This window comes from Quercus suber, unplaced genomic scaffold (assembly GCF_002906115.3).
Source record: "Quercus suber isolate HL8 unplaced genomic scaffold, Cork oak 2.0 scaffold_279, whole genome shotgun sequence".
NCBI lineage: Eukaryota > Viridiplantae > Streptophyta > Magnoliopsida > Fagales > Fagaceae > Quercus > Quercus suber.
This window is the reverse complement of record NW_027069735.1, coordinates 903,782-915,156: the sequence shown is the minus strand read 5'-3', so window position 1 is coordinate 915,156 and position 11,375 is coordinate 903,782. Positions and strand designations below refer to the sequence as shown.

General features: G+C 34.5%; 1 protein-coding gene across 1 annotated transcript; it reads right to left on the bottom strand.

The window, feature by feature from the left end:
• Window positions 1-622: 622 nt before the first annotated feature.
• On the bottom strand, window positions 623-10,105 carry LOC111993195 (uncharacterized). The gene is made up of 14 exons (XM_065781803.1): window positions 9,759-10,105; window positions 9,103-9,238; window positions 7,526-7,671; window positions 6,855-7,056; window positions 6,339-6,607; window positions 5,714-5,825; window positions 5,295-5,481; window positions 4,940-5,091; window positions 4,641-4,807; window positions 3,361-3,672; window positions 3,234-3,271; window positions 2,643-2,848; window positions 1,187-2,277; window positions 623-1,072 (listed from the first exon to the last, which is right to left on the bottom strand). The coding sequence occupies exons 1-14, from the start codon at window positions 9,984-9,986 to the stop codon at window positions 623-625; spliced, it is 3,696 nt and encodes a 1,231-aa protein (XP_065637875.1). The 5' UTR covers window positions 9,987-10,105.
• Window positions 10,106-11,375: the final 1,270 nt, after the last annotated feature.

Genomic DNA, 11,375 nt, shown 5'->3' with positions numbered 1-11,375 from the left:
CAAATTGTAAAGGATGGACTCTGGACATAAAACAATTGGATATGTGAACAAAGCATAAGGAGAAAAGAAAAGGGGAATAATCATAATGTAAGAGATATGGCACTGGGCATGTAAGAAATCTAACTATATTTAAGATTCCACATTAAATATACAAATTCTCTTTCCATTTAGGAAGTGGAATGCAGTTAGAAAAAATTGAGAACAAGCTCAAACCAATGCCATTTGAGAGCTCAAGCTTAGAGAAGGCAAAATAGAGCGATCAACGTCCTTGAACCAAAGACGGAGAGGTCATATTTTTATCTCCTTTGTTAGTTGTTACGACCCCCTCGGCCGCGAGCTGCACCCTTTTTTCCCACGTGGGGTTTTGGTGACAAGAGAGAAATATGGATATGGAAAGTAAATGTCAAAGATATTTTATGGTTATGCATAGAGGGGTTACCATGACCTTCTAACAAGCATATAAAAGCTTCGATTTTTCTCACAAACATTCTGATAATCTAATATTATTGTTCAATAGGCTTTCATAGAATCCTTATGTGCTTATCAAATAACAACTAAGCAACTAAGATAATCTAATAAATCAAATTACAATTCTAATGGGTCACATTGCTGGCAGCCATCTTTAAATTATCTTAGGCAATCCCATACAGTTCATAACAGGATTTACCAACTGGTTTAACCATGATTTTTCTGGCACAGTTGTTCCCGAGTTCCTATTCCCAGAGTTCCTGTTCCTGTTCCTTCTCCTAGGGTTCCTTCTGTTACTACTCCCAGAGTTCCTTCTGTTAGTCTCTTCCTCCCCTTCGTCATCTTTGTCATTAGTCTCTTCCTTCGCTTGGTCACCAGTGTCATTAGTCTCTTCCTTCCCTTGGTCATCAATATTGACATTATCCTCTTCCGGCCCTTGGTCACCATCCCCAAAAATTCCTGGGAACTCGCTATCCAAAAAATCCTGTGAGATGAAAAGCAGAGCTAATCCTATTGAAACTATCTTCAAACCAGTTAGGAAATGCTTCTTTTTAGAGTCCAGCTGCTTTATCTGTCTTTGGAGAGCATACCATTGAATCATTATCTGTGGTAAAAATCACAATAGGAAAATTATAAGCATGAACACTCCAACTATAGTCTCATCATGGGCTGCAAACGGACTCTCCAAGAGAACTAAATAAATAGCAAATACACATACTTCACTGGAAACTGAAATAATCTCAACCAACTGAACTGCTTTATTAATAAATGGCTTATTGAGAACGAGGAATAAGAGCTGAAAAGAAGTGATGCATAGCAATATTATAGTGGGAATCTGAGAAGGCCAGTAGTCCTTATAGACACCAGTCATAGTCCCTAGCACAATGCGTCTCAAGGACTCGAGCAATGTGTAGTACAATCTGAGTTTCCCAAACAGCTTTTGGTTAAAAGGTGCCTCTGAATGTGTATGAACACTGCCCCCAAAAACCTCTAGATCTTCAGCTTTTGGATAAACCTCTTCAGTTTTGTAATCAGAGGCAATGATCCCATCATCAACATGTGGATGAACACTTGAGCTGGACGTCAAGGAGCCTGCCTGAGTTGCTACGTTGCGTGATCTTGTTGAGGGAATAGGACTCAGTTGAGTTGAACGGGACGTACTTCGCGCTGAACTTGGTGGAGCTGAGTCGGTTCTCGTCCCTGATGTTCTCATAACACTGCCCCCAGAAACCTCTTCGACTTTTGGACTAAGCTCTTCAGTTTCTCCATCAAAGGCAATAATCCCATCATCACCATGTGTATAAACACTTGTGCTAGACATCAAGGAATCCACCAAAGTTGCTGCAATACGCGATCTTGTAGAGGGACTCGGTTGAGTTGAATGGGACTTACTTTGTGCTGAACTTGGCGGAGCTAAGTCAAGCCTCGCCCCTGATGTTATCGCAACATTGTTCCCAGAAACCTCTTCATCTTTTGGACAAAGCTCTTCAGTTTCCTCATTAGAGGCAATGATCTCATCACCATTTGTATCAACACTTTCCTCAGAAATCTGTGAGAGGATAGGGCCTCTTATATCTTCAAATAGAGGCCCTAAAATGATTTGGCCATTAGAGTTCCGTTCGCTTTTCCATGTCCATTGGCCTCTATTTCCAAGACTGTAAAATCTCCGACCTGCTTGATGATCTTCCTCGTATTGAAGTTGCTTTGCAAATGTAATGCGTGTAGAGAGGAACCAGAGCAAGGCTAGCAGTAGAAAAGACACAGCACCCAGAAACAGACTGCCAACTACAATCCCTGATGATGTTCCTCCTTAATTCACAAAAAGGAGAAAAGATGAAGCCACATAGTTGTGTACTTGAAGTTTTTATGAATAAGACTTATATGAACAAGACAGGAACATAGTCACTATTCCATCAAATATTTGGAATGTAGAGTAGAAAAGATTACTTGGAAAAAAAAAAACTCATTTTATGGTATATCAGAATGAGAATTAGACAATTCTCTTATTAAAGAATTCAATATAAGTAGAGAGTTAAAAGATACTGATATGGGGTTTGCAATTAGTATATAAAAAAAAAAATTTAAAGCAACATAATTATCTTTCGAAACTTAAATTTTGCATGATAAATGCATAGATAAGGATACATTTGTAGAGAAGTAAACTGTCAAGTTACCTCTAATTAGAGCAGAAGAGGCCTCACAAATACTAGGTAGTGCTAGATTTACAAGGAATATTTCAAATCTTGGGAATGTGAGTAGTCCATAACCCCTCTGCTTTTGCTTCTTGAATTTTAGGATGGCAAGGAGTAGAGCATGCAGCAGTATTAAACTGCCACCAATTATGGCTAACCAGAACATGGTTCTACTAAAATCCTCCCACCTATACGAGACAAAATCTAGTAAGATATTACACTGAAAAATAAATGATTCTGTTTGTGGCACTTCAAAATCCAAATGATGAATTCACGAATTAAACAGAAATGAATAATAGGGAATTAAGTATCAAGTTTGTCCCTTTGGTTTGATCAATAACTAGCATACCAAATAGTTCATTCCCAAAATTCTTTAAATTGCATTCAACGGTTCATTTTAAAAAGGAAGAAGAAGACGAAATATTTCATTATTGCTTTCATAGTTTTTCCGCTTAAGATTGAATATTTTTGAGAAAAATAAAATCTGAATTGAATATTCTCTCCATTTTTTTATTTCTAAAATCTATATGCAACTACATGTAATAGATAGAAATAAGAGGCCTCATAACTTACCCATCCAAAATATATTCAGCATCTGGTTTACTATTGTTCTGCAGGTGTACAATGAATTCTGTCACAAAATTTATTCATGATTAAAGAAGTCAAAAGCAAGTCACAGAAAAAAGTAGAGGTTTCAGACCTGAAATAATGATATATATTCTTTTGGATTTGGCCGCAATCGTGCTTTGTATATGGAAGCAGCCCTACTCAAATTCCCTTGTTTTGGCTGCATACCCAGGAAAATTTCTGAATCATGCATTTTAGACCTGTAGGAATCTGAGTTGGTTGGAGGACTTGAGCCCACGACTGGCTGGATGTGCCCAGATTCCCATGGAAGACTGAAGTAGGGAATGCTCCATCGCAAACCCCTTGCAAATTCATAATAATTCACTGGCAGTTTCACTGCCAACCATCTAGATAATGCAAAAACCTGAATATGGCATGCACTTCTCTGTATGAAATAGAAAAGGAAAAATGATCATTAGTTCTACAAGAATGATGCAGTTCATAAGGTTTGTTAAGTTATTTTTATCAGATATTTTAAACGACAGTATGTTACACTAATCTACCCACCATAAACCATAAATAAGGTTTGATAAAGTTCAACAAGAGTGATGCAGTTCTTGAACAACACCCCAGCTCACAAAATCCCACTCTGAAGAGGTCAATCCTAGTTTCCATCTTTGGCAGAAGTACCAATAGGCTCTACATGCTTCAGTTGGGCTTTTGGTTCAAAAAGTCAGACAACATGGTCAAAAGACTCAAAACCAAGCAAATATTTTGAGAGTTCAATTATATGTTAAATTTTATGTATAAAAATCAAGTAATATTATTCTGGGAGTGTATTATTTCTACGGGAGGAGGAAAAGGGTTAATTGTTCCACAGTATATCTAGTTATTTTACTTGACTGTCAAGAGGCTATATATAATCATAGTGCAATAACCTGCTGGTGCAGTTTGATTAAATTTTGGTTCAAACCTTGGAAGATACTAGATCAGACACAAAGAAAAAAAATAAGGAAAGATGATTTGTACATCAGAAAGATCCTGTTTTACCATAAATAAAATACTTTGAAAAGAGTAAGACCATAAACATATTTTAGAATGAAGGGATCACCAACGATGTGTTTAGTGTTCTTATTCAAGGTTTCCCAAGAAAGTTAAAGGTGCACATCAACATGCTATCAGATATTTTTTTGTGGGGTCATGATTGTTTGTCAAGAATGTCATTTAGAGAAATTTTTTTCAACCCCATACAGTTGTAAGATTATTCTCTACCCCTTTTATAAATCCAACCTCACCATTAATGTCAATTTATTTACTGTTGTGTTGAGTGTAAAAGCCCAAGTAGAAGATTATCATGGTATAACTAAGTAATCAATTAATGAGATAACTGTTCAAATGAGTTAGATATCATACAAAAAGATTCCTTGCAGGATTAGAAAAAGATGAAAATGGTGTTGGAAATGCCCCAATGGAGGAAAGGCTTGCAATTGAAACCGTAAGCAGCGCGGCAGCAACAGATGTCGCCACAAATGAAGCAGTTGCAAGCACAGCAACCACAGAAGATATTTTGGGCACATGATCTGTATTTTTTTTTAACCATACATCAGTAAATAAATAAGGAAATCAAAGAGATAACAAGTGTCATCTAGGGCAAAGATGTTGGACTACAATTGAGCTGACAACAAGAGACGAGTAAGAATCAGAATCCTTACAGGGACATAGTTGTAGATCATTGGAACGTAGATTTTTGTTTCCAGCAACATCCCCAATCACGTTTTCAGGAACAAAGACAGATACACAGTATACACTATCATTTTCTGCTTTTATCTCTACAGCATATATTCTTGAACTTATTTCTTTAAAGCTGAAAATGGTAATGATTCATTGGAAGGAACAAAAATGAAAATATGTTAAAAGTAAATATTACCAATTGAAATATTATTTCCATCAAGAACCCAAATGGTGTCATGGTGTGTAAAAAGGTCATCATCATCATGGTTTCTAATTTGTGTGTGGGCGCATTAATATACATAGATACAAACACAAAGGTAACCAGAAATTACTTGCCTCTGTATATTCCCTCCTGTGATTGATAATATAGAAGAGTTGACGCCGAATACAGGCTTCACGAATTTTATCAACATAGGGATGTTGCGTTCTCTAGTCCTAATATGGGATGGTGTACTCAACATTACAGCAGGCCTCAGAGATTCTGAACGTGGTGTACTCAACGTTACAGCAGGTCTCAGAGAATCTGAAGGTCACATTTATATCTATCAGGAGGAAACACCCTACAAATAGACATTTAAATAGGTCCAATAGCTTTCCTAATTGCATATACTCTTTCCTTTTTTTGATATACCTAATTGCATATAACCGAGAAATATTCAAAGAGTTCAATAACAGAATATTTAAACATAATTTTGATTCCACAAACAAATGATTTATTTTCTCTTGTAATGATTGTAAACTATTGTCAATCATACCATATAGGAAAGTAATTGGTTCAACTTGAGAAACTGGAGTCCCTGAAATGCATATTATAGTTGAATTAATGTTTACTGTGACTATAGCCATGCCAGATACGCATGTAGCAGCCTGAAAGGAGAGAGTGAAAAAGAGTAAGCAAGAAAAGGTAAGAGAAAAATAGGTCCAACCGATATAAAAGCGATAAATGTTCTCAAACACACACATAATGTACACTCCATACACAATACGTCCACAATTTCACATGCAATGTCTATATTTTTTAAGAATGCCCACATTTAATCTTGAAGCTGGTAGTGTGTACAGATGATGTACAACAATGATTGTGCGATAATCAATACCCTTTTGCATTTTATATTAGGGGGAAGTTCAAGATGTGCAATTAGGTAAAATTTTTGAAAATGATTCTTTTCCAATACAATTAATGGCTCCAATGTTTCGTTTAGCAAAAAAAAAAAAATGGCTCCAATGTTTCTAAGTGACCCCATTCAAGACTATGTGCATATACAAAATATAAATGAGCCATTCCAAATTCATAGGACAACTAAACAGCCTCCAAACCTATGAACCAACTTCTATTCTTATGGCCGTAAAAATAGTATAAGATTGTGAGAACCTTCTGACCTTATATTCAAATCTGCGATGCCCTGGATGTTGTTTACTGACAGCCAGAGGAAGAAGTGTGCCCTGACTCAATTGGAGAGCATATAAAATTTGCACTTTGAGAGAATTTAAAATTTCTGCAGATGAGTTGAGAACTGGCTCTGGAAAGGTTAAACACACCCTTAGTTTAATACAGTTATTAGTTGCTCGAACCAATCTAGTTTCACCATTAAGTTGAAGCAGCCTTTCTGGAACATGAGTAGTTAAGTTCACAAACATACTTCGTCTGTCTGTAGAATCAATGAACAGAGCATGTAAATAGCATATTGACAACAGCAACAACAATCAATCAATCAAATTGGACAAGGTCAGTTACATAAACAGTCCAGATTATTCATTTTAATACGATACAGATTGCCAATAAGAAAAGCTCAAGGCATCAAGGACATGTCACTTATAACTACAACTCCTGAAAATAATAATACATATTGCCTATTGGGAAAAAAATAATCCTATGGAAATAAAAACTAGACTCACCAAAATGCACATGGAAGGTAGAATTCGGGTTTCTTGTAAATCTGTTCCCGGCACTATCAGTACAAAAATTATTATCCATTACCAAAATCACTCGCCCATACTGAGCAGTGGATGATAAACCCACAAGGACAGAATATTGAAGGTTTGGCTGTAGAATGTTGAGCGAGGATGGTATAACTTGGCCAGCACCATAGACCAAAAGCTGTAAAGAGTTTTCCAAAAGTGATGAAAATGTTAGAATTCGGTTTATTATTTAGTCTAGACTGCATAACTAGTCAGAGAACCTAGATTATGGAATTCAATTTACACATCTACACAATTAACATGGTGGACAGTTCCATATGAGGAATTTCAAGACACTTGTCAGTGATTATAAAATTTTAAAAAGATGATTATATCATATATTGATAAGTGTTTCAAGCAGGGTTATTATAAAATATCTGACAATAAATATTTGACCAGGGAGATAATCCACCATTATTGCCTTTTCTGTATGGACTTCATTACACTAGAGGGAACTCCATTTTATCTTTCTCAAATCAACCAAAGCCATTCTTCAATAAATAGAAAGGTTGAGAACAAATCAACCCAAAAAACACAATTCTGAAACACTATAATAATGCAAGAATCAAATAAAATCAATTTAACGTTTTTGTTAGCCACCTACTCACATTGCAGTCATTCACAGACGAGCATACAAAACCTCCTCCACCAGTAGGTCCAGTACAGGGTTCACTGAAAGATATATTTATAGAAACATTCAGAGCATTTGTGAAAGGTGTTGAGGTTGTGATATATGCCGTAGGTGGGACTGTATCTGCAAAGTTAAGGTATAATATGATTCAGATAAGTGTACAGACAAAATATAAGTCAGCATGATTGCCAGAAAAGCTAAATTGGACTGTTTCATCATAGACTCGGTTTGGTTTCAGCAGACTCAGTGATGGAGGGAAACTTTGACCCCCAAATTTTTTTTAATATTAGGGTCCGTTTGGAATCCACTTATTTTGTTTGGGATCCGCTTATTTTATTGAAACTGAAAACTTTTTTTCTCAAAATACTCTAGATAAAAATAAAGTTAGCTGAAATAGTATAGGACTCATGAATAGTACTAAAAATTGCAAAGAACCAATAAATAGTAGCAAAAATAAGCTAAATAGTAAAATAAGTTAGCAAAAGTAATCTTTGCCAAACGAACAATTATAGCGTTCGTTTGGAAAAATTATTTTTGCTAACTTATTTTAATATTCAACTTATTATAGCGTTCGTTTGGAAAAATTATTTTTGCTAACTTATTTTAATATTCAACTTATTTTTGCTACTATTTATGAGTCTCACTGTACTTTTTGATACTATTCATAGATTCCACTATACTATTTCAACTAACGTTTACCTTTATTTATAGTACTTTCAGCAAAAAAATTTCAGTTTTAATAAAATAAACAAATCTCAAACAGACCCTTAGTGTGTGTGTGTGTATATATATATATATAGTTATAAATTTTAGCAATTTTATTCTAAAAAATTATACTTTTCCCTATAATCACAAACTTTTCTATAACATTTTTACAAACTACTAAGAAAGTAAATTCTTATTGATTTACATCTGAGCTCATTTGTAATTCTAGCATTTTTCTCATTTTAAAGGATATAAAAAAAATTATAAACCTAAAATCTAAAACAAAATATATAAACCCAAAAAAACAATTCAGCTCAATCAACTAATTTTACCCAAATCAAACCACTCAGGCCTTTAAAAAAATTTAAACAAAATAATTTTGTCTTTACCTAATAGCAAACGCACACATAAAAAAATAAAAATAAATAATAAATTAATTTTTTTTTAAACCTTAGCAGTTAAGCAACAGAGCTAGAGGCTACTTCCGCATGCAGCCAATTACAAAACCGCCCTTTCTAACTTCAAGTTCTGGCTTTGTCCTTGGCTAGCTTGATAAAGTGTCAAACTATATACCTCAATGTAGGCTGTGTTTGAGTCTTCAAGAATATGAATAGTTAGGTAAATTTTATGCATTTCATACAAAACTGAAAATTGAGTAGATGAATTTTGTAGAGCCCTTTCAGAAAAATGTATACATTAGAAATTGGGTACTAAGGAACACAATAAGAAAAAGAAGGTCTTAACATAACTGTTGAAGACTTTCAAGCAACAAGGTCTTATTTTAAGTTGAGTGGTAATTGAAGAAAATATAATAACAATAAGAAAAAGAATAAAAGGAAGGTTCTTAACCAACAGTCCAGTTAAAGCTACCGCAGCCAACTCCTTGAGACCCGTTGGTGCAAACCTCAAATGTATGATTTCCATCCTGCAAGCCTGCATACGAAACCATCCTACTTTCACAATTCGAAGCAATTCCATCATCCAGCTGCAACAACAAGTTTATTAACCTATTATTTTGTGGAACAAGCCAAATGGACACCAAGAGAAAATCCAAAGCTATCCCAATAAATCAAACCATGATGAGCTTTTTCACTTCCCACTTACCATTGAGTTAGAAAGCAAAACACACACAAAGCAAAAAAAAAATCCAATAATTTAGTTTGGCACCAGGAAGAATATGCCTAAATAGCAAGTATATGAGTAATCGTTCATAATAATAATCTTATCAACTACAGAAAAATACAAAAATATGTACATATGAATAAACTGAATTCCAAATAGTTTTCTTGATTAGCCTAAACTCTAAGCTAAAATTTAAGTTCATTACATCCTTACAGAGTGGAAAAAAGTGCTAATTACTCTCTGAAATCAACCAACTTCCTTACATTAACTTAAGAACCATGAAACATATAAACTCATGAGAGAGAGAGAGAGAGAGAGATCAGAACAACCAAAACGAAAAGCAAAGTAAAACTAGCTCAAAGTATTACTAGAGCTTATCGTACGTTGCAAGTGATATTACAATTGGTGCAAGTGCCACTCCCACCCACAAGAACTTCAAAGACGAATATGGTTGACTTAAGTTTTGAGAATGCATGGGGAGTCTCCAAGAACTTCACAGTGAGCTCTGAGTCATCACAGAGTACTATGAAACCCAAAAGAGAAAAAACGGAGAAAAATAAAACCACCAATGGAAGCTTAAGCAAGCCCATTTCAGAGTAAACCTTAGACATGTAAACTGTAAAGGCTCAACAATTTATAACCAAAAGAAACACATTTGTGGGGCATGTGATAATAAATTTGAACAGTGAGAGCTGGACATTGTATGGAAACCGTGTTGTAAATGAGATTAGTTGGATAGAGATTATACAATGAATGGTAGAGGTAAGAGATTGACTTAAGAAGATGACTTTACTGTGCAAGTTCAAGGCTTTCCCAGAGAGAGAAAGAGAGAGAGTGTGTGAGAAGATGAGTTTGGACTGTTTAGTGGTTGATGAGGTAAGACTTAAGAGGGTGATTGAAGATGACTTAAGAGAGTGACTATAGATGTCAACTTCCTTCATTTAAAAAAAAAGGGTGCTGTTAACGGTTGCTGTACAGCCCCCGTTAATTATTAACGGTTGCTGTTTAATAATTTATTTAAAAAAGTTTTATGGAGAAAGAAAGAAAAGTAATTAGTGTCCGTTTAGATTGAGCTTATTGTTGCTGAAATTGAAAACTAAAAACTGAAAACACTGTAGCAAAATAATTTTTAAATATATGAATAATATTGTGAGACCCATTTTTAATATTTTTTATTGCATAAACAGTACGTGCATGCATAGTACATGAACAGTGCATGCACTGTTCACAACAGTAAATTTTGCCGCTAAAGTCAACATAAGCGGCCTAAAAAAAAAAAAAAAAAAAAAGAGGCAAAACGCGGACACATTAAAGACGAACGCGGAAACCAAACGCCCTCTTAATGTTTTGACAGTTTTTTTTTTTTTTTTCATAAAAATGATATCAAAATTTTCTTAAAATAGATTATTAACCAATGCCTTAAGGACACTCGTTAACATAACCCTAATTTTTTTAGTATAAAATGAAGAGTGAAGGCAGACATGGAAGACAGGAAAGAAGCATTATTGGTGCTTCTGACTTTAGACAATTATTAACTTTTAGCAAAACTAAATGCTGCTATGATGTTTCTGTGTCATGGGCCTGTAATAATTTCATTAGATTATTGGTATCATGGAAGAAATAAGAAAAGTAAATAAATAAATAAAATGACATCCTCATTCTATCTTCAATGCAAAGAATTATGATAGCGCAAAACATATAATGATCCATAGTTTCATTACTTTTTCCAAACTTGTCTCTTTACTTTGGTTGAAATATTCTTCTCAAATAAAAAATAAAATAAAATAAAATAAAACTTTGGTTGAAATATTATTTTAATTCATCCTTAAATTTTAATAAAAGTTTGTATTTCGCCCTTAAATTTTTCAAAGTTTTTTTTTTCACCCCTAAACTTTACAAAACGTTNCTACGGTATATTCAATATAGTTAAACAAATAGTTTCTGCACGTTGTCCCCAAGATATAACAGCGCAGCCACCTTTGCTGATTATCCTTGCGAGC

Excerpts from the sequence above, each read along its gene's own strand:
- LOC111993195 (XM_065781803.1), bottom strand. The coding sequence starts at position 9,986 with ATGTCTAAGGTTTACTCTGAAATGGGCTTGCTTAAGCTTCCATTGGTG. Across the intron at positions 3,272-3,360 it reads AATATATATCATTATTTCAG|AACAATAGTAAACCAGATGC; the intron begins GTCTGAAACCTC and ends GTACACCTGCAG. Across the intron at positions 1,073-1,186 it reads TTATTTCAGTTTCCAGTGAA|ATAATGATTCAATGGTATGC; the intron begins GTATGTGTATTT and ends TTTTTACCACAG.